Source organism: Chlorocebus sabaeus, chromosome 13, assembly GCF_047675955.1.
Source record: "Chlorocebus sabaeus isolate Y175 chromosome 13, mChlSab1.0.hap1, whole genome shotgun sequence".
Lineage (NCBI taxonomy): Eukaryota > Metazoa > Chordata > Mammalia > Primates > Cercopithecidae > Chlorocebus > Chlorocebus sabaeus.
In genome coordinates this window covers 9,791,420-9,816,417 of record NC_132916.1, presented here as the reverse complement: position 1 = coordinate 9,816,417, position 24,998 = coordinate 9,791,420, and the positions used below count along the sequence as shown (strand labels likewise).

The 24,998-nt window shown below is 40.0% G+C and overlaps 1 protein-coding gene and 1 long non-coding RNA gene across 6 annotated transcripts in view; both read left to right on the top strand.

The window, feature by feature from the left end:
* Positions 1-488, top strand: part of LOC140713231 (uncharacterized) — a 57,115-nt gene extending 56,627 nt beyond the window's left edge. Inside the window, exon 6 of the long non-coding RNA XR_012095122.1 lies at positions 337-488. This is a non-coding gene — a long non-coding RNA (uncharacterized lncRNA). The remainder of the gene's footprint in view (positions 1-336) is intronic.
* A 9,897-nt stretch (positions 489-10,385) lies between these two features.
* MAP3K4 (mitogen-activated protein kinase kinase kinase 4) overlaps positions 10,386-24,998 on the top strand; it is a 126,129-nt gene continuing 111,516 nt past the window's right edge. For 4 of the 5 annotated variants that reach the window (XM_038001184.2, XM_008007749.3, XM_008007750.3 and 1 more), the window contains exon 1: positions 10,388-11,099. In XM_038001184.2, coding sequence (XP_037857112.2) covers positions 10,945-11,099 — 155 coding nt within the window. In that variant the 5' untranslated portion in view covers positions 10,388-10,944. Of the gene's footprint in view, positions 11,100-24,998 lie in introns of all 5 variants that reach the window. The other variant, XR_012094994.1, reaches the window with a different exon arrangement.

Sequence of the window (24,998 nt, the reverse complement as noted above, 5' to 3'; positions counted from 1 at the left end):
CCACTTACACTGACTGAAGGACTCAACGTACTCCAGTATCTTACTCATGTTAACTTGATTATGTCTGTAAAGGCTGTCTTTCCAAATGAGTTCACGTTCACAGGTACCAGGCGTTAGGACTTTGCTATGGCTTGAATATTTATGTGTCCTCCAAAATTCATGCTGGAACTTAAACCCCAACATGATAGTATTAAGAGGTGGTGCCTTCGGGAGGTGATTAAGTCATGAGGGCAAAACCCTTATGAGTGGGATTAGTGACCTTATAAAAGGGCAGCTTGGCTTTTTTTCTTTTTTCTTTTTTTACCCTTCTGTTTCTCCTGCCATGTGAGGATGCAGCACTTTTTCCCTCGGGAAGAAGCAGCATTCACCTTGGAACCATCTTGACCTTACCATTCAAAGTCACCAGACAGGGAATCTGCCAGTGCCTTGATCTTAGACTTCCCAGCTTCTGTAGCTGTGAGCAATAAATGCCTGCTGCTTATAAACTATCCAGTCTCATGCATTTTGTTATAGCAGTATGAACAGATGAAGACAGACATAAACATATCTTTTTGACAGATGCAATGCAACCCATACCAGCACCAGGACTGCCACATGCTTGCTGATTTCACCTGGTAGGGGGATTTAGCTATCTTGGCTTGAATGTAATACCTCCATATTTTCTCTTGGTCATCATCTTTAAGCAGAGGACTTTTATCTACCCAAGCAGAATTCTGTGTTCTTGCTATTCAAAGTGCAGCCCAGCTTCCCGCAGCTGCTACATCACCTGTGATGCTTGACAGAGATGCAGACTCTCTGGTCCCACCTCAAACCTACTGACTTGGGAATCTGCAGCTTACCAAGATGTCCAGGTGATCCATGTACACTTCAAATTTTGAAAAGCAGTGGTTTGCGTAACAAAAAAGATTCAGCTTCTGATATGGTTTGGATTTGTGTCCGTGCCCAAATCTCATGTCAAATTGTAATTCCCAGTGTTGGTGGAGGGGCCTCGTGAAAGGTGATTGGATCGTGGGGGCAAACTTCCACCTTGCTGTTATCATGATAGTGATAACTATCATGATAGTGAGTGAGTTCTCATGAGATCTGTTCTTTTTTTAAAGTTTAAAAGCACCTCCCCCTTCACTCTCTCTTCCACCTTCTCCAGCAATGTAAGATGTACCTGCTTCCCCTTCATCTTCCACAATAATTCTAAGTTCCCTGAGGAATCTCCAGCCATGCTTCCTGTACAGCCTTCAGAATTGTGAGTCAGTTAAATCTGTTTTCTTTATACATTACCCAGTCTTAGGTGTTCTTTATATCAATGCAAACATGAACTAATATAGAAAATTGGTACCTAGGAGTGGGGCATTGCTATAAAGATACCTGAAAATTTGGCAATGACTTTGGAACTGGGTAATGGACAGAGTTTGGAACAGTTTGGAGATCTCAGAAGACAGGAAGATGTGAGAAAGTTTGAAACTTTTTAGAGACTTGTTAAATGGTTGTGACCAAAATGCTGATAGTGATATGGACAATGAATGAAGTTCAGACTGAGGTGGTCTCAGATGCAAATGAAAAACTTATTGGGAACTAGAGTAAAGGTCACTCTTAGTATGCTTTAGCAAAGAGACAGGTGGCATTGTGCCTCTCCTCTAGGGATCTGTGGAACTTTGAACTTGAGAGAGATGATTTAGGGGATGTAAACCAAAAATAAAATTTAAGTCCCCCCCAACTATCTGAATGGACTTCCTCCTAGGCCATGGCACTTTAAAATTTAACCTGAAAGACTGATTCAGACCATGATAGGAAGTGGGGGTCAGACATGCCTCATTATGCCTATTCAGCATTAACATCAACACACACCTTAAGTCTGATAAGACATATTTACAACATAATCCCTCTGAAGCCTGCCACCTGGAGGTTTCACCTACATGATAAAACTTTGGTCTTCACACCTCTTATCCCAACACAGACATTCCTTTCTATTGATAAATCTTTCAACAAATTCCCAGTTAGAAAAATGTTCAATCTACCTATAACCTGGAAGCCCCTGCTTCAAGTTGTCCCACATTTCCAGACTGAACCAATGTATTTCTTAAGTGTATTCAATTGAAGTCTCACGTCTCCCTAGAACGTATAAAACCAAGCTGTGCTCCAACCATCTTGGACACATGTTCTCAGGATCCCCTGAGGTCTGTGTCACAGGCAATGGTCACTCATATTTGGCTCAGAATAAATATCTTTAACTATTTTACAAAGTTGGACTCTTTTCATCAACAGGTATTTGGCAGAAGAAATTTCTGAGCAGCAAAGCATGAAAGATGTGAGCCAGCTGCTTCTAACAGCATAATCTCACACATGAGCAAAGAGACAATCTGAAACTGGAACTTACATTTTAAAGGGAAGGAGAGCATGACAGTTTAGAAAATGTGCAGCCTGACAATGTGGTAGAAAAGAAAAACCCATTTTTCTGGGGAGGAATTCAAGCTGGCTGCATAAATTTGCATAAATAAAGAGGAGCCAAACGTTAATAGCCAGAACAATGGGGAAAATGCCTCAAAGGAATTTCAGAGACCTTTGTGGCAGCCCTTCCCATTACAGGCCTGAAGGCCTAGAAGGGAAGAATGGTTTCATGGGCCAGGCCAAAGGCCCTGCTGGGGCAGCCTTGGGACACTGCTCCCTGTGTCCCAGTCATTCCAGCTCCAGCCATGGCTAAAAGGTCCCCAGATACATCTGAGGCCACCGCTCCTGAAGATGCCAGCTATAAGCCTTGGTGACTTCTATGTGGTGTTAAGCCTGTGAGTGCACAGAGGGCAAGAGGTGAGGCTTGGGATCCTCCGCTTGGATTTCAGCAGATGTATGGAAATGCCTGGATGTCCAGGCAGAAGTCTGCTGCAGGGGTGGAGCCCTCACGGAGAACCTCTGCTAAGGACAGTGTGGAGGGGAAATGTGGGGTTGGAGCCCTCACACAGAGTCACCTCTGGGGCACTACCTAGTGGAGCTGTGAAAAGAAGGCCACTGTCCTCCAGGCCCCAGAATGGTAGATCCACTGGCAGCTTATACCATGTGTCTGGAAAAGCCTCAGGCACTCAACACCGACCCTTGAGAATAGCTATGGTAGCTGAGCCCTGCAGAGCCACAGGGATGCAGATGCCCAAGGCCTTGGGAGCCCACCCCTTGCATCAGTGTGTCATGGATGTGAGACATGGAGTCAAAAGATATTATTTTGGAGCTTTACGATTTAATGACTGACCTGTTGGGTTTCAGACTTGCATGGGGCCTATAGTCCCTTTGTTTGGGCTGATTTCTCCCTTTTGGATCAGGTGTATTTACCTGATTGATGCCTGTACCCTCCTTGTACCTTGGAAGTAACTAACTTGTTTTTTATGTTATACACTCATAGGCAGGAGTGACTTGCTTTGTCTTAAATGAGACTTGGACTGTGGACTTTTGAGTTAATGCTGAAATGAGTTAAGACTTGGGGGACTGTTGAGAAGGGATAATTGTATTTTGCAATGTGACAAGGACATGAGATTTGGGAGGAGTCAGGGGTGGAATGATACGGGTTGGATTTGTGTACCCACCCAAATCTAATGTTAAATTATAATCTCCAATGTTGAAGGAGGGCCCTAGTAGGAGGGGTGATTGGATCATGGGGGTGGACGTCCCCCTTGTTGTTCTCACAAGATCTGGTTTTTTAAAAGTGTGTAGCATGGCCACGTGCAGTGGCTCACGCCTGTAATCCTAGCACTTTGAGAGGCCAAGGCGGGTGGATCACGAGGTCAGGAGATTGAGACCATCCTGGCTAACACAGTGAAACCCCGTCTCTACTAAAAATACAAAAAAATTAGCTGGACTTGGTGGTGGGCACCTGTAGTCCCAGCTACTCAGGAGACTGAGGCAGGAGAATGGCGTGAACCTGGAAGGTAGAGCTTGCAGTGAGCTGAGATCATATCACTGCACTCCAGCCTGGGTGACAGGGCAAGACTCCATCTCAAAAAAAAAAAAAAAAAAGTGTGTAGCACCTCCCCTTCACTCTCTCTTCCTTTTTCTCTGGACATGTAAGGTGTGTTTGCTTCCCCTTCACCTTCCACCGTGATTGTAAGTTTCCCGAGGCCTCCTCAGCCATGTTTCCTGTTCAGCCTGCAGATCTTTAAGACAATTAAACCTCTTTTCTTTACAAATTACCCAGTCTCAGGTAGTTCTTTATAGCAATGCAGGAATGTACTAATACACCTTCCTTTTATACTGGTGAATGATCCTGGTTGTTGGAAACACATAATGCCCTTAGTTTAAATTGAAAATTAACCACTAGACAGTCTTTTCTCAACTGTCCTTCAAGTATGTATAGTCCTTCAATTATATTTTGAAATGAATTTGAGGTAAAAAAACATTCTGAAGTTAAGATTTCAAATTCTCTTAGTTTAAGCAAAATAACTTTAGTCAAGTCTGAATTGTCAAGTAAATTATTATAAGCAAAATCTTCTAATAGAATTATCTCCAGCCAGTACTCTCCAAGTCTGAAAGGAGTTGGGGAAGGGAGTGATTAATCTGGGAAAAAAAAAGATTTTTGTGTTGTCATTTTAGGGGAGAACCATGAAATAATTGTTCTCAAATGTCAAGTAGATTTATTTTATATAGTCCCGGATAGACCACTGGCTAGACATAATAGGGAGACAGATTTGGGATTGTTACAAGCATTAATATATCCTATGAATAAGATTTCTCAAAATGTGGAACAGACTTCCTTATAGAATTGAGAAATTCGACCACTGGACACTTTCGTGATTGATGGAAGGTCTTGTTCTCAGAATAAGGGTAAATTGATGCCTTTCAGCATGTTTCCAACTCAAGGACTTAATGATGTGGTAAACTACTCTGAAAATGTAAAATTCAGAATGATGAGTTCTTGACTTTGTGGAACTTATTTCTGGTCCTTGGTTGGCTCAAAATATTTCTGATGTGCATCAGAGCCATATCTCAATTAAAAATCAGTATTTAAAAGTCCATTTCCATATTTATTTATTATTACTTTTTCCTTACTTCAGTCAGAATGATGTTAGAAGCCTTTTGTTTGTTAGTAAGTGTATCTACCCAAGCAGCCAGTAGAACTAGAAGGATTCTTTACTGTCAGTATAAAAATCTAGGTTATTTCTATTCTTCATAGTATTTTTGTGACAAAGGGTTTCATGTATTGTGGAGTTAGCATTGCTTTTACCTCCTTATATTGAATGTCTCTTTTTTAAATGTAGGTTTTTCTCCTTACTTGTGTCCACCTTGGCTGTCTCCAATTCTTGTGAATGTCTATTGCACTTAAACAAACAAACAAACAAACTTGTTTATGACATTTTTTATTGTCTACTTGTACTACAGTAATTTATATCTGGGGTTTATTTCCCCATTAATGTATCCAGGCTGTTGCCCAGGCTGGAGTACAGTGATGTGATCACAGGTCACTGCAGCCTTGACTTCCCAGGCTCCAGTGATCCTCCCATCTCAGCTTCCTGAATAGCTGGTGGGAGCATGCCACCATGCCCAGCTAATTTTTGTACTTTTTGTAGAGACAGGGTTTTGTCATATTGCCTGGACTGGTCTTGAACTCCTGAGCTCAAGCAGTCCTCCCACCTTGGCCTCCCAGAGTGCTGGGATTATTTACTGGTGTGAGCCACTGCACACAGCATTCATTTATTAATAGACATTTCACTGAACGGGTACTGCCTACAGGGTGTTATTCTAGCTGCTGAAGACACAGTGATAAGCAAGAAATATTGCCTGCTCTTGAGTAGATCACAAGGAAGAAATACACATGTAATCAAGCAAGTATACAGATGCAGATAGGTGACATAGGGCTAAAATAATGGTTTGCCAGAAGTGCTACGGGAACATTGAGGAGGAGCACCTAACCAGCAGGTTAAAGCAGGCTAGTGGTGGAGCACAGGGAAGTCTTCCAAGAGTGGTGTGGGAGACGCACGAACAGCATTGAAGGGAGAAGTGACTTTGCCATGTGGAAGTGAAGGGCAGAGGCCTCTGGCAGAGGGCATGGGAGCTGCTTGTCATCTCGGTTCTCCTTGCCTGGTTCCATGTCATGCACATGCACTTGGTGATTTTAAGGGATCTGAAAATAATACAAGAACTGCAGCTTGCTGTTTCTGGTTCTCTAGGCCTTGCACATGGACATCTGAAGGAGAAATGAAAGGATGAGAATCAGGCATGGTCTCTAGATGTTTTGGTGGGAAATCACTGAAATCTTGGCTCACAAGAAGAGTGAGCTCCCTCAGGAATTTCCATTTTTTAAGCTATCTGTTCCTCATGTTAGCAAGATCCTGGAGACAGGTATTGAGAAGTCAGAGCAGGAATGAAGAAATGTGGGCTCTCCTGGTTTTAGCTGCCTGCGTGTCCCAAAGGAAATGAAGTGGGTGCTCCTCCCTGTGGGTTAGCACATGCTCACGTTTTATATGTTGGAGGTCACGTCCTTTCCCTTCATTTGTTTCAATCATTTGGGTAATTCCACTATTCTAATTATTTTTTGAAAGCATGCAGTCTTTAATTCTTTGTCTAATGATTTGGAGCCCTGGGGGTTCATTTTAGATTCTTCATACAGAGGAGAATGTCTGCAATAAAGGGTGATTTATGTCATGGTGGAGAAATAACAAAAACAGGCAAATCACCTCTCAGAAAATAAACAGTGGAGGTTTTCTCCAACTTCCTACTACTCAGCCAAGGATGAGATTTAAGGTTGTAATAAGGACTATTTAAAAAGTGTGTAACTACTATTCACAATAGCAAAGACATGGAATCAACCTAAATGTCCATCAGTGGTAGATTGGATAAGGAAAATGAGGGACATATACACTGTGGAATACTATGCAGGCATAAAAGAACAAGATCGTGCCCTTTGCAGCGACATGGATGGAGCTGGAGACCATTATCCTTAGCAAACTAATGCAGGAACAGAAAATCAAACATCCATGTTCTCATGTATAAGTGGGAGCAAAATGATGAGAACACATGGATACATTGAGGGGAACAACACACACTGGGCCTATTGGAGGGTGGAGGGTCAGGGGAGGGAGAGGATCAGGAAAAGTAGCTAATGGGTACTGGCTTAGTACCTTGGTGTTGAGATAATCTGTACAACAAATCCCCATGACACAAGTTTACTTATATAACAAACCTGCAGATGTACACCTAATCTTAAAAGTAAATTTTTTAAAAGTTTACTATCTTTTGTACATATCCAGTATTTCTTTGGTGTTTTACCAGTAGATAGAAATAGATGCCACTGTATCATTATGAAACAAAAAATCAATGTGTGTCATGCTTAGTTTAGGTCCTCTCCACTGGACATGAGGTTTGCATTGCTCTCTTTTACTGAGTCTGCCTTTCTCCACGTGTGCTGGAGTGAAAATTAATCAGCCCCTCTGGTCATGACCAGATTGCATGTTTGTGCTGTCTGTCTTTCTGCCTCTACAGAGCTGGGTGGAGCTATAGAGGAGCCACCAGAGAGCAGAGGGCCAGAACTGCTGAAGTCTTTGTCTGAATGTTCACACAGGAATCTGGTCGGGGGGAATTGAGAAACCAGAACAGGAATGAAGAAATGTGGGCTCTCCTGGTTTTAACTGCCTGCACTTCCAGAAGGAAATGAAGGGGCGTGCTCCCTCGGGAAAACCACAGGGAAGCGAACAACTTATTTTAAGTAAAATGCCGCACCATGCTAACAATAATTTTAAAAACTATAGCCTTAGAGGTTTTTCTTTTTAATAGCAGACATAACCCTATTTATCACATCGTTTGTTTTATTGAGACCATCCTGGCTAACACAGTGAAACCCTGTCTCTACTAAAAAATACGAAAAATTAGCCAGGCGTGGTGGTATGTGCCTGTAATCTCAGCTACTCAGGAGGCTGAGGCAGGAGACTCTCTTGAACCCGGGAGACAGAGGTTGCAGTGAGCCGAGATCATGCCACTGCACTCCAGCCTGGGCAACAGAGCAAGACTCCATCTCCAAAAAAGAATTTTTTAAAATAATCTTGTGGCAAAATTCGTAAAATTGACTAATATACTAGCCTTGAAATATGCTAAGGTGTTACAATTATGCCCTTTGACATTTATATATATATACACTATATAGAGATGAAGTTTGAGACTTCATAATAGTGGTAGCAAGGTTTTTGAATTTTTTGGCAAAGCAGAAAGAACATGCATATGAATATGTAACTGGCTTTGTGTATGTCAAAATTGGGCTTGAAAGCAATATTCAGAATGTTATGTAGCTCAACCTAGACTAGGTCTTCAGTAGAACCTTAGCTTTTTAAACTCATTTCAAAGTAAAGAAATTCTATAAGGGCTATGTGGATTCAGTCTTGAGGACAAAGAGTGAAAGATAATTCTCCGAAGATTTTGTTGTCATTGTTTTTAAAAACATGATTAGGCCGGGTGCAGTGGCTTACACCTGTAACCTCAGGGTTCTGGGAGGCTTGAGGCCAGGAGTTCAAGACTAGCTTGGGCAACATAGCGAGGCCTCAGCTCCACACACACACAAAAATGTTTAAAATTAGTTGGACATGGTGGTATGCATCTGTAGTCCCCGCTACAGCAGAGGCTGAGGTGGGAGGATCACTTGAGCCCAGGAATTTGAGGTTACAGTGAGCTATGATTATGTCACTGCACTCCAACCTAGGCAACAGAGCAAGCCCTGTCTCCAAAAAAAAAAAAAAAACCAAAAAAACCCCAAAAAACATTATTAAAGATCATGAACAATAAGACCAACCATGTGCTACACAAGAATAAAAATTCAGAGACAAAAATCTAATAACATTTTTTTAAAAACTATTTCATGAATGCGACAATATTTACTGAGTTCCTACTAACACGATGTTGGGCACCAGAGACACTTGGTCCCTAGGCAAAGGACAGAAGAAGGAAGATTGGCTTCTTTCCTGAAGGAGCTTACACTATAGCAGAGAAGGCAGAAAAGAAACCTGCAGGCTGTGAGGAGCTCACTGGGAGCCCTGGAGACAAAGTGGGGGCACCGGGTGAGATGAGAGGGTTGTCAGCCAGAGAAACAGCTTTCCTGGACCCAGCACGGGGGTGGGGAGAAAACTCACAACACTCACATTGACTATTTAGCACCAGTTAACTTAGGTTTCTATATATGATGCATTACTTGATTAGGTAAGTGTAAATTTACTTGGTTTCTGCTAAAATAGATAGTATCAAGTGGAAATTAAAAAACAAGAACAAGCCACAGGTCTCCCCGATACTGATTATACTTGCTAAGTGTTTTGTGACTTGAACGCACGTGTCTGTATTATCATTTAGCTTAAATTCGGTAGTCATACCAAAGAATACGTAGTACAATGCTGTTTAAAGAAGAGATTTATTTTATTATTTAACTTTTAAAGTCTCTAATATGCCTTCTAAGAAGGGTTCTGGCTCAGAAAATTGCAGAAGAAAATCGAGTAGAGAACTAGAATTACAGAAACCTAAGAAATACTTTTACTGAGCTTTCTTTACACAAGAAAATGAATGGAAATGAATTACACATGGATACCAATTTGTGATTTTAAAAAAATTTATAATTTTTAAAATTAAGATAAAAATTAATTTCTTTTGAATACTTTGTTTTATCTCACCCTTTACTAAACTGTTAGCTTGGTCTGTTGTGCTTACTGCTACAACCCCAGCATCTAGTACAGTTCCTGACACATATATTCACGTAATAAGTATTTGTTGAATGAATGTTGTTGAGTAAATAAGTGAAGGTCAATTCAGAAATTCAGGACTATCAGGCTATATACATAATATAGACTATTATAAAAAACTAGAATGAAGCAATTCCTTTTAACAACAGAGAAATGTCAGTAACATACTTTGAGCACAATATAGCTAATTTCACAACTGGTCTTTAACTATAACATACCTATAATCAATTTAATGTTTTTCTTTGTTACCAGCGTTATTCAAAACGTGCGTTTTACGTATCAAAGCTCAACTAAATGAGGTTTAAGAAATCTGCGCATTTGAACGTACTTAATTTTAAAAAATTCTGCTTTTGGATTAACTCTGGATTTCACCCTACGGGAAATTGTGTAAATATTTGCAACTTAAAAAGAACTGTGAGGCCCCAGTGCTAAGAGTAAACGATTCCTTGGAATTCTAACAGGATTTTTGTAACTCTGAAATAATCTTTAGCCTTTCTTCTTCCCCCCACCCCCTCAGTGTAGGAGCATTCCAGTCCAAGTTTCTGGGAGATCACTATCGAATCTTGTGACACTGGGGTGAGAAGTTCTGCACGGTTGAAATGAGGGGGTCACTTTAATGGTCTGGAATTCTGGAGACTTTATTTCAAGTCTTAAAAATCCGAGCTTGTGGAAGGCTGCGCTATCAAGAGACCGGAGTTGCGAGCGTCCGGGTGACGTCCGTCCTCCTGGAAGGTGGGATCCTGGGATCCGGGTGGCAGGTCCCTGGGCGGCGACTCCGGCCGGGCTCACAGCGCCGCGCCCGCCCCGCTCATCGGCCCTACCCAGCGTCCCTTCCAGACCGACGACCGCTCGGGAAGCCTCAGGTCCCAGCTCGCCGCACAGCCCGGCTCCGCTTCATAGTCCCCCACTGCCACCGGCCGGGGCGAAACCAGGCGAGCTGGCGAGACCCGGCTCCGGGACCGAATCGCACGGACACTTGACGGCGCTCCCCGCCCCTCCCTGCCGCCGTCTCCGCCCCCATTCGGTAGGATTCCGGCGCCCGCCGCCTCCGCCGCCGATCTGGGAGGCTTGTCCCTCGCCGCCCACCGTAGCCCCGGCGCTCGGCCGGTCGCCGTTTCCAAGATGGCTGCGGCGCGCACGGCTCCTGCGGCAGGGTAGAGGCGGAGGCGGAGCCGACTCACTCCCGCACTTCTGGGCTTCGGTGCCCCGCGCCAGGCTGCAGCTTACTGTTTGCCGCGGCCATGCGGGGCTCCGTGCACGGATGAGAGAAGCCGCTGCCGCGCTGGTCCCTCCTCCCGCCTTTGCCGTCACGCCTGCCGCCGCCATGGAGGAGCCGCCGCCGCCGCCGCCGCCGCCACCGCCGCCGCCGCCGGAACCCGAGAGCGAGTCAGAACCCGAGTGCTGCTTGGCGGCGAGGTGAGTGTGGCGGCCGCAGTCGGTCGCTCGCAGAAAGCGGGGCGGGTCCTGGCCCGAACTCGGTCGGGCCCGAGGGCCTCTGCTTCCCGCCAGGTGGGGAGGGAAGCATCCAGGCTCTGCAGGCTGGGGCGGGAGGGGCGCGGTGCATCCCTGGGTCCCAGGGGACCGCGGCCGAGTCTGTCCGGCGACTCCTCCCGGGGTTGCGGCTCCGCAGGGTTCTGCTCGAGCGTGTTGCTAGCTCCCCTTCCCTTGCAGGCTCTCCCAGCTCACCCTCACCGCTGAGGGGGCTGGGAGCAGAGTGCGGCTGCCTCCCCTGCCGCTAGCTTCGGAAGAGTGGCCTTACTGAAATGCCTCTCATCATTGCTGAAGGAAAGTGGTCCCTCCCCTCTGCCCTCATTCGAGTAAATGAGACATTGGAAATCGAGTGCGTACTGGCTATTTCCCCGCGTTCTCCTCCTCCTCTCCTTTTGCCCGCTGCAGAGAGTGCCTGTCATCTCTTCGGTGAGAAACTGCACTTAGACTATGCAGATAGACACGTTGCTTTCCTCTTCTGAGGGCCCCTTACTGTACTTTAGTGCTAGTATTGTGCATATTGTTGCTCACACGTGCACATAAAGTAAGGATTCATTTGTCTGAAACTTTGCTGCTGCAGGAAGCTCTAAGATGGAACTTCGGTAACCAAAGCATTTGTTGCTTTTTCTTCCATAGAGACTCTATTAACTTACCTTTATGCCTTTTTTTTTTTTTTTTTTTTTTTTTTTTTTGGGAGAACAAACTCACCTTAACTGAGAATTTCCCTCTTTTTACGTGCCTGTGTTTGTATGTTCAAATGTCCTCTTACTCCCTGTCCTTTGCATCCGAGAGTAAACTTGCAAACTGCTGCCCCCTGTCCCCAGTAATGAAAATACCTCGGCAGCGCCTCTTGGCATCTTATGGTCTTAAGAGCTCTATAGTTCTAGGAATAAGGCAGTAAAGTGTCCTCTTTTTCTTGCTTAAAGAAAATTCACATCTGTAGCTGTAGTTAGAACTGAACACAGGACCCATATTCTTGCTTGTCATCACTCAGTTGGCCCAAGCAAATTTGTTTTATTTTTATAAGCTGTGAAGAAATTAGTTGCCTCTCTTAATTCTGAAATACTTCTGGGTACTTTTAAGGAACAACTCAATAATGGTACAGGGTGTAATGAGAATTCCTTTGGTTCCTTTTGAATACATCTAGTAGTTTTAGAAATTTTGTCAGAAAGTTTATTATGAATTTGTTAACGGATTCAGTTTTTGAGCAATTTTGATACCTATTTCTTTAAAATTAATAGTGAACACTTAATGCTTAAAATAGGCCATTGTCTTTACTTCTATTAACCCATTTAATTCTTTCAACAACCCTATGAGGTAGGTCCTATTATACTGTCTTTATTTTACAGATGAGGAAACTGAGGCACACAGGTTACGTATCTTGTTCAAGGTTTCACAGCTGGTAATGAAGAAAGGTCTGGCTGCCAAACCCATGTCTTTAACCACCAAGAATAATTCATTATCCAAATGGGCAGATCAGAAATTAGAATTCTGTATAACCTACTCCGGAAAGAAATAGAAGGGCAGAGAAATGAAAATGTGCTGCAAAATTGACTGCTTCTTCAGTGTTAAAAAGAAACCTTGATTTTTCAGTCAGGCTTCTGTCTCTGTTATAATAAAAATAGGTCAGGATAATGGGTTTCATCCAACTGTAAGTGAACAGCAGTGTACGGAACAAGAAGACCTTAGAAATATTTTTCTTAGCAACATTGCAGTTAATTTTACAATAGCAAATCTGTAAAACAGATTACTTGACAAAGCTGTTGTTTTCTCTTTATGTCCTCATTGTCACCACCTGCTCTTCAATACACAGAACTGACCTCCGACAGAATTACTGTAGATCTTTGGTAAAAGATGTTTCAGGGGCTATCCAGTTTGTTCATTTGAACTTTTTTTTAAAACCATTTTAAAGGAGCTCAGTGTACGTGTTCAAAATGTGTGAAATGCCACCTCTTTTTTTTTTTCCCACAATTTTGTATTTTATTTCAATAGTTTTTGGGGGTACAGGTGTTTTTTGGTTACATGGATAAGTTCTTTAGTGATGATTTCCAAGATTTTGGTGCACCTGTCACCCAAGCAGTGTACACTGTACCAAATATGTAGTCTTTATTCCCTCACCCCCCTCTGAGCTTTCCCCCAGTCTTCAAAGTCTATTATGTCATTCTTATGCCTTTGCATCCTCCTAGCTTAGCTCCCGCTTATAAGTGAATATGATATTTGGTTTTCCATTCCTGAGTGACTTCACTTAGAATAATGGCCTCCAGCTCCATCCAAGTTGCTACAGTTGCCATTATTTCGTTCTGTTTTATGGCTGAGTAGTATTACATGGTGTGTATATACCACATTTTCTTTATCCACTCATTGGTTGATGGGCATTTAGGTTGGTTCCATGTTTTTGCAGTTGTGAATTGCAAATTGCTGCTATAAACGTGTGTACATGTATCTTTTTCATATGATTACTTGATTTCCTTTGGGTAGATACTCAGTAGTGGGATTGCTGGATCAGATGGTAGTTCTACTTTTAGTTTTTAGGTTTTTTTTAGTTTTTTTGAGACAGAGTCTTGCTGTGTTGCCCAGGCTGGAGTGCAATTGCATGATCTCAGTTCACTGCAACCTCCACCTCCTGGGTTCGAGCAATCCTCCTGCCGCAGCCTCCCAGGTAGCTGGGATTACAGGTGCCTGCCACCACGCCCAGCTCATTTTTGTATTTTTAGTAGAGTTGAGGTTTCACCATGTTGGTCAGGCTGGTCTTGAACTCCTGACCTCGTGATCTGCCCGTCTCGGCCTCCCAGAGTTCTGGGATTACAGGCGCGAGCCACTGTGCCCGGCCAGTTTTTTAAGGAATCTCCATCTTATTTTCCACAGTGGTTGTGCTAGTTTACATTCCCACCAGCAGTGTAAAACAGTTCCCTTCTCACCACATCCATGCCATTGTCTATTTTTTTTTATTATTTTTAAATTATGGCCATTCTTGCGGAGTAAGGTGGTATCTCATTGTGGTTTTAACTTGCATTTCCCTGATAATTAGTGATGTTGAGCATTTTTTCTTAACGTTTGTGGAAAATGTGCGAAATGCCACCTTTTGATACGTTGGAGACCAATAATGTGGTAATTTATGCTACCAGGTTAACTGGTTTTGCCACAGACTAGAATAAAACTGTCATCTTTGTCACGCACTTTATGTCTGTGTGTCATTGATTAGGAAGGTTGTATTACTGCACAGGCCTTTTGTAGAACTCAGGCCTGTACATGTTGGCCTTCAAAGCTGCACGGCAAGTGCTCCATCGTGGCAGATGCAGCCAGCCCGGCACATCTGCTTGGTGTGTGCTTTCCTCCTGGCCCAAGAGAATTATGCAATGACCCAGCAACACAAAACAGGTGGAGAGGTGATAGCCCTCTATTCTAGTTTTATTGCTTGCTGTCAGTTGCGGATACTTTTGTCCTTAGTTTTGATAAAGAATTCATGATAAGGATAGCAGTTGTTATTGTTAGTGATTAAACTTTGAAATAAACATTGCTTATCATTTCTTTTTCAAGCTTCTGGGGCAGTTTTAGGAGGATCCTGAGGTGACTAGGAGAGCTATTAAAACTAATTTGGAACAATTTACCTTTGTGACTTCTTGGATCTGTACACTTAAAACACAGAATCAATTGGATATTAAGGCTGATATAATGCTCTTGTTTACTATAACCTTCCATTTAAAATGTTTATATTAAAAATAGCCTCATTGTTCTCATTGACTTTATGAGTGCATGCTGCATAAATTTAACAATTAACTTTTTTTTAAAATGACTTTATTATTTTCTTTAAATATTTATCGTAAATTCATTTGAAAAACTGGGTTTCACTACTAAAAAACTAGTTGAATGTTGTCACTCTTAGGCGATTTGATCTGTCTCTCAGCTTGAATGTCCACGTTGAGCCTGCGTGTTTCAGTCTTGACCTTCTACATCACCTGTTCTCCCTGGAGAAGTCAGCCTCCTGTGGCGCTCCAGACTGGTGGTGCAGCATCAGTGATGGTTGTGACTTTAGACCACTGTAATAGTAGATACCATTGGCAGGGATGGCTCTAGGCAGAGAGGAGTCATCAAACAGCAGTGATGGCAGAAACTTCGTGTTTTCAACTGGGGACTTGTCACTCAAGAGGACTTTGTGGTTCCCTTTAATTTTCTGCCATTGTTAGAGGCCACTCTGTTTCCTTCACACGTGCTCTCATGGTGTCCTGCAAATCTTGTTCTGAGCTCTACTGAAATAAGGGGATATAAAGGTCTTGCCTGCTCACTGGATACATTTGTTGTAATAACTTCCTGTTATTTAATAATTCCTCATTCCTTGTGACTGTGATTTTACTCATAGTATTCTATTGTCTCACCCTTGTCATTTGACCAGGTGGTATGTATGCTGTTTAAAGACTTTAACATTGCCTATTAGTAGGCTCCTGGAAATAGTTTCTTTAAAGAGAAAATGGAAAACATGTGAGAGAAGGAGATTAGCTGAAGACTCCGTAGGTCTTTATATAAGCTGGCACTCCCTTGGCACGATAATCAAGACTCAGACACTCACTGTGCTTTGCTTCTCAGGCACAGATACTCAGCTTTGTCTGTACACCTGGTTAGTCAGTGTATTCTCTTGCCTGTAGAAAGCCAAAGTATAATTAAGAGATTGATTAGTAAGCATGATATTAGCAAGGGAAATGAGTTGAATGATCCCAGTGACTCGTGTTAGCAGACCAGTGAAGTGGACTTGCATCCCTATCAGGTGCACCCCTGCTTCTGAATGAGAGGCAGTGCGATCCAGACTTATTCTTAGGTTTTTATTTTCTAGGCGTCACACAGGCTGCTTTTTTCCCTCATGTCACAAACTTTCCTCAATTGTTTGGTTTATAGTGTGTTTGTTTTTAGTCTTCAGTATTTAGAGATTATAACAAACCTTGCTTTTCCTGCTTTAATTTGGGGGTATATTTTATCCTTCTCCCTTTAAGACTTTTTTTTTTTTTAAACCTCAGTGGTGCGGTATATTTTTACTAATGGTGAGTCTCAGAGGATCACCTTATTGTCTCCATTCCCCCCCCCCCCCGCCCGTATTCTCCCCATGATCTCTGCCCCACCGCCTCCCGCCAAGAAGCCTCTAGCATAGTTTCTCAGAACGGTGTGGCAAAGGTGCCACTCGTTGGTGCTTTCATAAAATTCTTTTCGAATATTGTGTTCAAAAAGGATCATGATGGTATGTGGCTTTTCTGGATTTAAATCGTAAAATTCAATTTAAAGAATTAGAACCATGTCAGAATTCTGTCCATTTATTAAAAACTGTGTTTTTAAATAATATTTAGTGACATGTGAAAGTGCTCGTGATACAACTCCTTTTGGGGTGGTACCTGAGTATTTTTAAGAAGATTCTCAAGTATTTCTGGTGTATACATACTCACCACTGTATTGAGCAAAAACAAACAGACTGTAAAACAGTATTTGCAGAAGATGGGAGCCAAAATTTGAGGTGGATGTTCATTTCATACACGTATTTGTCCACCAGCTATGTCTGCCCTACCTCCCTGTCTTCCTTCTACCTTATTTGGGGGGAATTCCTCTCTTGACTTAAACTACATGGTACATATTGGAGCTGCTGTCTTCTTCCAGATGCCAGGCCATAGGCATGACATTTGACCCAGTCCAAGCCAATTAGGATTCTTTCCTGGGATTTTTCAAATTGGAGCTGGGAGAGAGAAATGCCAATTTTGCTGAAATATATGCTGAGAAGTCATGAGCCTAGAGCTAGCTTCCTGAAGCTCCTACAGAGGGCCTAGTGTCAGACAGTGATGTTAACCCCCAGAGAAAAGCAGAGAGGCTGAAAGAGGTCTATGGCCAGTTGTCTTTAAAAGTAAATAAATAAATATAAAGAAAGAGATGGCAGTCTCTGTATGTTACCCAGGCTGGATTTGAACTTCTGGGCTCAAAATAATTATTTTGCCTCGGCCTCCCAAGTAGGTGGAACTACAGGTGTGCACCACCACATTCTCAGCCAGTTGCCCTTTTATGCTAGATTTGTCCCTATTTTTCTCTTAATTTGATGTGAGCTAATCTCTATTTGTGCTTAAACTATTAATTTGAGTTAAGCTTCTTAAAATCCTAATACTCAGTGTGATCCCATTTTAAAAAGTGTATGTGCATAGAAAAAAGACATAAAGAATACATACTAATTTTTCCTAAAACTTTTTATGATGAACATGTTACATGTTTTATTTTAAAATAAAAAGCTAATCAGAGAGCCTAAATTCTTAACTAGCTCATTTATAATCTTAAATTTCCTTACATTGAATTGTTACTAAAACTGAAATTGATGAGAGTCCATATGTCATATAAAGGGAATATTGTTGCCAAATTTTAAATGATTTTATTTATTTTTGGTATCTGTGAACTGTCTGAGCTGGCTGTAGCAAGCTGCTTTTAAAAAATTATTTACTTCATCTTGGGTAAGAGATTATGTAGATTAGAAACAACTCCAACAGTAACAAAACAAACACAGGACTTACGTTAGGGTGGTCTTTTACATTAAGAGAAATACTTAAAATCTAGAACTGTGTTCTCAACATGTATATTGTGTTAACATGCTTTCCCCATTTTAAGGGGTGTACTTGAAATGTCTGTGTTTTAAAAGATACATCATGCCACTGGCAGTGAGTATGGTAGGCGCATATTTAGACCCCTGCAGATCTCACACTGTGTAATCGAGTGCCTTTGCCTTTAAATATTTATTCACTAACAGGCAACATGATGTTTTGTTTTTGAATTACAAGAACATTCATGTTTTGCAATTTGCAGACCTACCTCAGCAGTATTGGTTTCATGGGTCATATGGATGCCACGTGTTTATAAATTAGCAGGGAAAGCTATTAAGAATATATTAGGCAGTATATCAAAAGCATTTCACACATGGATTTCATTTCAAATGAAATAAGCCTTCTGTGGAGAAAAGTAGATACTAAGCTTTAAAGCTGATAAGATTTGATGTTTTCGGTGGAAGCTTTTTTTGTGTGTGAGCAGGCTATTTGAAGATATTGCTGAAATGTGGAACTTTCTGAATAGGGCTTGTTACAGGACAACTAGTTTAGAGTTGTCAAATTAATAGAAATTGTCAACCTTTTTAGTCTTTCAGTGGAGAACTTTTGGAAGATAGTACATTTATTTAAAATCCTAAAGTCTTTTTATGTGGGAACATAAAATGTAGATACAGCTTGGTTTTCTCACAAAATTTTTGTAGTTTGTTGTATGTGTAAGTATTTAGTTCTTACTCAGATAAGGATTTAAACATTTGCTAGTACAAGTTCTTACAGACGGTAGGACTCTTAGTGTTCATTTCATCTAACTTCCTAGCCTTTGCTTACAGAATTACAAGAGTTGAGCTCTTGTAAGATCATCTGGGCCGTGCGTCTTGTTTTAGAGATGAGAAAAATGGCCTAGAGGGGCTGTAGCTTTCCCAGGTCACAGCTTAGGTTCCAGATCTGCAGGCCCTTCTTCCCTTACCCTTGCATTGCCATGTGCTCCCCTGGTCAAGGTCCGAAGCCAAGGTGTTCTCCAGCCACCTGCCATACATAGCCCAGCTTCAGCTCAAGCCTATGTGCACAGTTACTTGGCAACCATGGAATGCTGTATTTTCTGGATTAATTGGACTCGACAGGATCAAACGAGATGAAAGATTTGTTTTCAGAAAAAAATGCAAATAGAAAATATGAAATCCTCTTAAAACTCATCATCCACGTTTTTTTTCCCTAGGAAACTTTTCTTTCTTGCTCACAGAATAAAGAAGAGCCAATACTCAGACATTTTAAGATATGTTATTTTCAGGGGTCCGTCTATAGATCAAGAAGACAGTAAGATTCTAACTTCTGGTCTGTAGTAGTGGTTTTGAAATTGTGGTTATGGTAGTGACCTACAGTAAGAAATACGTTTTGCGACAGTGTGTGTGTGCCTTGTAACCAAAAGAAAACAATTTTGAAACAATATTTGACCTTGCAACATATGATACACTCAAATAATTCTTATTCTGTTCTATTAAAAATTGTTCATCATACCCTACTAAATTAATTTTATTACCCACAAATGGGTTGTGACCCTCAGTTTTAAAAGCATAGCTCTATCCAAAATAAAAAGGATGCTGTTTTACTTTGTACCTTGTCCCTTGAGACTGAGTCAGTAGAACAAGTACAGTGTTTGTCTACTAAATGATCAAATGGAATTTTGGAGAAGCTCGGCAATACTTACTTGAAGACAGCATTGTTACCTGAAGGCAAGAGTAAGAATGTATCTGTGCTTGTCTCTCAACGTTGTTCTCTTGGCTGCTTATCCTTAAACTACAAGAATTGTAAAGATCAGTTTAAAATCTAGGATTAATTTTAGAGTAAAATTGGGATTGGCGTTATGTGAGTAATTTAGGTAATTTGTTGATCTTTCTCTGAAACACTAACCTGTGTTTAAAATTTTTCACATAGGGCAGTCCTTAAGAAAAAAAAGGAGCTCATTTTCCCTTGATATATATATGTGTATATGTACACATATACACATATATGTGTGTATATATTATATATGTGTATGTTGTATATGTGTATATATGTATGTGTACACATATATACACATATAATATACATGTATACACGTATACACATATACATATAAAATATGTGTGTATTATATACATATATGTGTATATCACATGTATATTACATTATATACATGTGTATATTACATTATATATGTGTATGTATTTTATGTATAATATATGTACACATATGCACACATGTGTATATTATATATTATATATAGATGTATACACATATTTAGTATATGTGTATATTATATATACATATAGGTATACACATATATAAGAAATAATCCAAATACTGAAAAATTTACAAAAATATTTTTATCAAGTTATTAATTATAGGTGGAATCATGTATGTCTCAAACTATGTGTTATAAATGTTATCAAATAATTCAAACAATATCTGTGTATTTCACATCTATATATTCTGTATATGCAGGGTATATATGTCATATGTAATCTGTGTTTGGGTACAGCAGTTTCACCTCAGGTCTTAAGCATTGCTTACTTTAGGGTCCACCTTGACATTTCCCCCGCCTCCCCCCAGAATAGATGAGGTCCTTTTGTTACGTGTCTCAGAGTCCCTGCAGTTTGCCATCATTTGTATTTATATATTTGTGCAGATATTTGTTTATTATGTTTGCCTTCAGTAAACTCCATGAGGTGTGGGGCATCGTCTATTGTTTTGCTTACTTTTATAGCCTAATTGCTGGCTCATTGCCTAACAGTTAGCAGGTTCTTTGCCGACACTTGTATGAAGGAGGCAGAGCATAGGTTTTGGTAGTAGATAGGCTTTGAATGTTACCTTTTGATTGCTAGCAGTAGGATTGTGGGGAATTAATTTAGCCTCTCTCTGTCTGTTTCCTCATTTGAAAGGCAAAAATAATAACGTCTTCCTAGGTTGTTATTAAGATTAAATAATTCCTCTTCTGTAGTCAGCGCTCAGTATTAGCTGTTATTATTACCTTTCTCTTTTCTTCCTCTTTTTGGGCTTAAGGTGAAAGAGGCAAGTTAGCCACCAAATATACATTGAGGCTAGATACTTTTAAAAATAGCTGCAATAATCTGCATTCAAGAAACATGTCCCCCCCCAAGCCCCCCCAACCCCCGTGTCTGCAGAAGCCATAGAAATAAGAATAAGGTTCTCTTTTTTGGACCTAGCTTTTCCAGATTCTCTCTTTTACTTTAGTTGTGGTTTATTTGGTATGTTATTCCTACAGGTGTTTGGAATTCTGACTGGCCCTTGGATCATCATAAATCATGCTACTAAATTAAGAACTGTAACGCTACAGATTGTGATTGTTTAGGTTAATAGGCACAGCTGTCTTTTTCTGTGAAAATTCTTTTTCATTCATTTAACTTGTGTCTTTATAACTTGGATTAATTTTCTTTTCATTTTTTAAATGTTAAGAGGAATAGTTTTCAGATTGATCTAGCCACTGCCTAAGAAAAACGAATGAAATCTTTTCACTTAATAAAACTAGGTTGATCTAGTTACTGCCTGAGAAAAGTGAATGAAATCTTCTCACTTAATAAAACCAACTTAATCAGTTAGAAATTTTCCTGATTATAAAGGTAACATATATCTATTTTGGAAAACTATGAAACATATAAAGAAGAAAATAACCAATTCTAATTCTGCCGTCTAAAAATAGTTACCATTAATATTTTGGCATATTTCTTTTCTGTGTATTTTTTTTTTACACAGTTTATTTTTGCAAGCTACCATATACCATGAGCATTTTCCTGTGACAACCGATGGCAAACTGTATTTCTCTTGATGTATATCCCATAATTTAATAGTTTGAATGTGATAACATGATATAACATATGGTTTGTGATATATATGATTCCACTTACAATTAGTGACTTGATAGAAATATTTTTGGGAATTTTTCAGTATTTTGGATTGTGTCTTTAGGATAGCTTCCTAGGTCATAAGATATTTAGAGTTTTAAGATTTTTGAGAGGTATTGCCATATTTCTTTCTAGAAAGTATTAAGTTATTTTATTCTTACCAGTGTGAAAGACAAAATGCACTGGATAACTTTAGTTACAAAAGCATATTCTCCTAAATTGTAATGAGGTATAGATAGCTTAAGAAGAAAGGACTCCTTATATATCCAGAAAATAAAACATTAGTAACAGCAACAATATTCTCAACAGAATCCACAGTCATTCTTGGTTAGTTCATTCAGTCCTATGTAATTCTTTTTCCACTTGATCTTTAGTTAGCTGTCTCATGAATGTATCTTCTTCTTGATTAGAGTTCTAGAAATCTTGACTCAGTCCACTGGTATCTTCTCAAACTTGCTTAAACTACGTCAAAAGACTGTACTTCAAGGTACCTGGCAAAGTCCTTTTCCGTGGATCCCAAGACAGCTCTTCTTTGTTGAAGACAGGCCCTCTGGCCTGTAGCTGATTGTAAGTGCTGTCAGGGAAGCAGCAAGGTAAAACAAAAACCTATCTGTAGATGACAAAATCACTTACTGTAGTTAGCTTATTACTATAATTTTCAAAAGTGAAAGATCCAATGAGAATTCATTATAAGAACAAAGCAATTAATAAGGATATTTGGTTGGTTGGTTGTTGTACAAGACAAGATTAAAGTCTTTCCAAAATTTTTTTAAAGAAAATATTTATATAAACATAAGGATTCTATTTTCAAGAAAGAGTGGCTTTTTATGTAAATATTATATAATTATAAAAATTCCATTTTTATAAATTAAATGCAATATCCACTCTTTCTTGAAAATAGAGTTAATCTTTACTGGGAAATAAAAGTATGTAGTATATAATCTTTACTGAGAAAAAGAAGTTTAGCTATAACATGTGTTAGTTCTGATATATGCCAACAATATACCAAGCATATAGTTAAAATACACCAACAGTATCAGAGAGAGAGATTGTGTAAGTCCGGAATATGTGCTGAACATCTGTCTGTGCGTATTAATGAAACATAGGTAAGTGATGTGAATATCCAGTTGAAAGCCACTGGCCTGGAAGATGCTAGATTCAAGTTAAACAAGTTGGGACCTAGTGAACATTTAAAAAACAAAACTGAAATTATGACTAGTAATGCTGTGCTTTTGTCTAATACCGAACAAAGTAGCACCAGGACTCTGATAAATAGCAGTGTATCGTCGTCAGTGAGAGCACTGACAATTTTCTGGTGACTTCTGTAGCAAGCAGAGTCTGAAATTTTTACAACATTTTACGCATACACGTTTAACCTAGAGAAGGCTAAGCATCTCTTCTGACTTGACAACTCATCAATAAAAACATGCCAGATAAACCTAATTATTTTCTAGCACTTCTTTTTTTAAAAGGTGAAAGAACAAATCTTGTGATTGTTTTGGGGGGCACCATCTGGGAAATCTCAAAGACAGTTTTAGGTGCAAATGATATTTATGATTTGATTTTGGTAAGGTAAAATATCAAAAGTTGTCAGATTTGAAAACTTTAATTAAGATAGGATCATAGGGTACCAAGAAATAATAGTTGACTTTCTATTTAACCCAAGTGACAATAAAGATTTTGAAAGTTAACATAAGTGGTAACAGGATCATAAAGAAACTTTCATGAAAGAGAAACTTGTTCCTTAAATAATCAAGGACATACTAAGTCGACATAAACCATAGAAGGTTGTCATGGTAAAACAGAATCTTGCTGTCTGTGCAGATAATGTAGAAAGTAAAGAATAACTTATACAATCTTCTATTAAGAGCAAACCAGTAATCTGAGAAACATTTGACATTGAAACAGAGAAAACACAATTTTAGTTTTGTATCAGGATAACATTTGATACTAAAGATCTTTTTAAAAACCTTATTTAAAACCACCAAACTTACCAGTCTTGACCATGACAAATAAAATTCCTTTTCCATGAACCTACTACAACTTTCTGTATCAAAATGAACACATTCATTAATAGACTAAAAATAAGACACAAAAGTATATAAACCTTTTTTTTTTTTTTTTGGAGACAAGGTCTTAACTCTGTTGCCCAGGCCGGGGTGCGGTGGCACCATCATGGCTCACTGCAGCCTCAACCTCCTGGGCTCAAGTGATCCTCCCACCTCAGCCTCCCCTGTAGATGGGACTATAGGCACATGCCACCATGCATGGCTAATTTTTAAATTTTTTGTAGAAATGGGGTTTCTCCACATTGCCCAGGCTGGTCTCAAACTCCTGGGCTCAAGCAGTCTGCCTGCCTCGGCCTTGCAAAGTGCTGAAATTAGAGGTGTGAGCCATTGTGCCCAGCTTTAAACTTAAATTTTGTTTAATAGTCAGTGTTTTAGTACTCAGGAATGGTCTGAGCATCTAATGAATACCCATTGATTAAGTCAATTTAGTATTAAAAGTTTCAAATTACCTAGAGACCTTGGAAATTATCTTCAAGCTGATGTGATTATTGAAATAAAGTTTGTCAGATAATGATTAAATTTGGTTAAATAGAAATTTATCTTTTTTAGAATCTTAAGCATTAAGTAGTAGTAATGTTAGCTTATTTGATTGATAAACCTGTATAAGTTTAGGAAGGAGATTCACCAGTAGAATAAAAATCTGTGTATATATTTAACACACTGATAAGTCAGAGAAGACATAACTCCTTTTTGTTTTGTTTTGTTTTGTTTTGTTTTGTTTTTTGAGATAGTCTTGCTGTGTCGTCCAGGTTAGAGTGCAGTGGCACGATCTTGGCTAACTGCAACCTCCGCCTCCCAGGTTCAAGCAGTTCTCCTGCCTCAGTCTCCCGAGTAGCTGGGATTACAGGTGCCTGCCACAGTGCCTGGCTGATTTTTGTATTTTCAGTAGAGACGGGGTTTCGCCATCTTGGCCAGGCTGGTCTGGAATTCCTGACCTCATGATCCGCCCACCTTGGCCTCCCAAAGTGCTGGGATTACAGGTGTGAGCCACCGTGCCCAGCCCACATAGCTGTTTTATTAAACCAACAATATAAACTAGTATCAGTTGCTAAAGGTTTACCTAAATTGTTTGAATTTGAATTCTTAAACTGTTTCTGAGTTAGTTTCCATGATCCACGTCTTTTTTCTCACATTGAGTTAAAGGTTCAATTTCCTTGACTTCTGAGCATTTTAGGACTATTCAGTGTATAGAAGGACAGCTGGCCTTCCGTATCTGTTGGTTCTGCATCTATGGATTCAACCAACTGCAGATTGAAAATATTCAGAAAAAAATTGCTTCTGTGCTGAACATGTACAGACTTTTTTTAT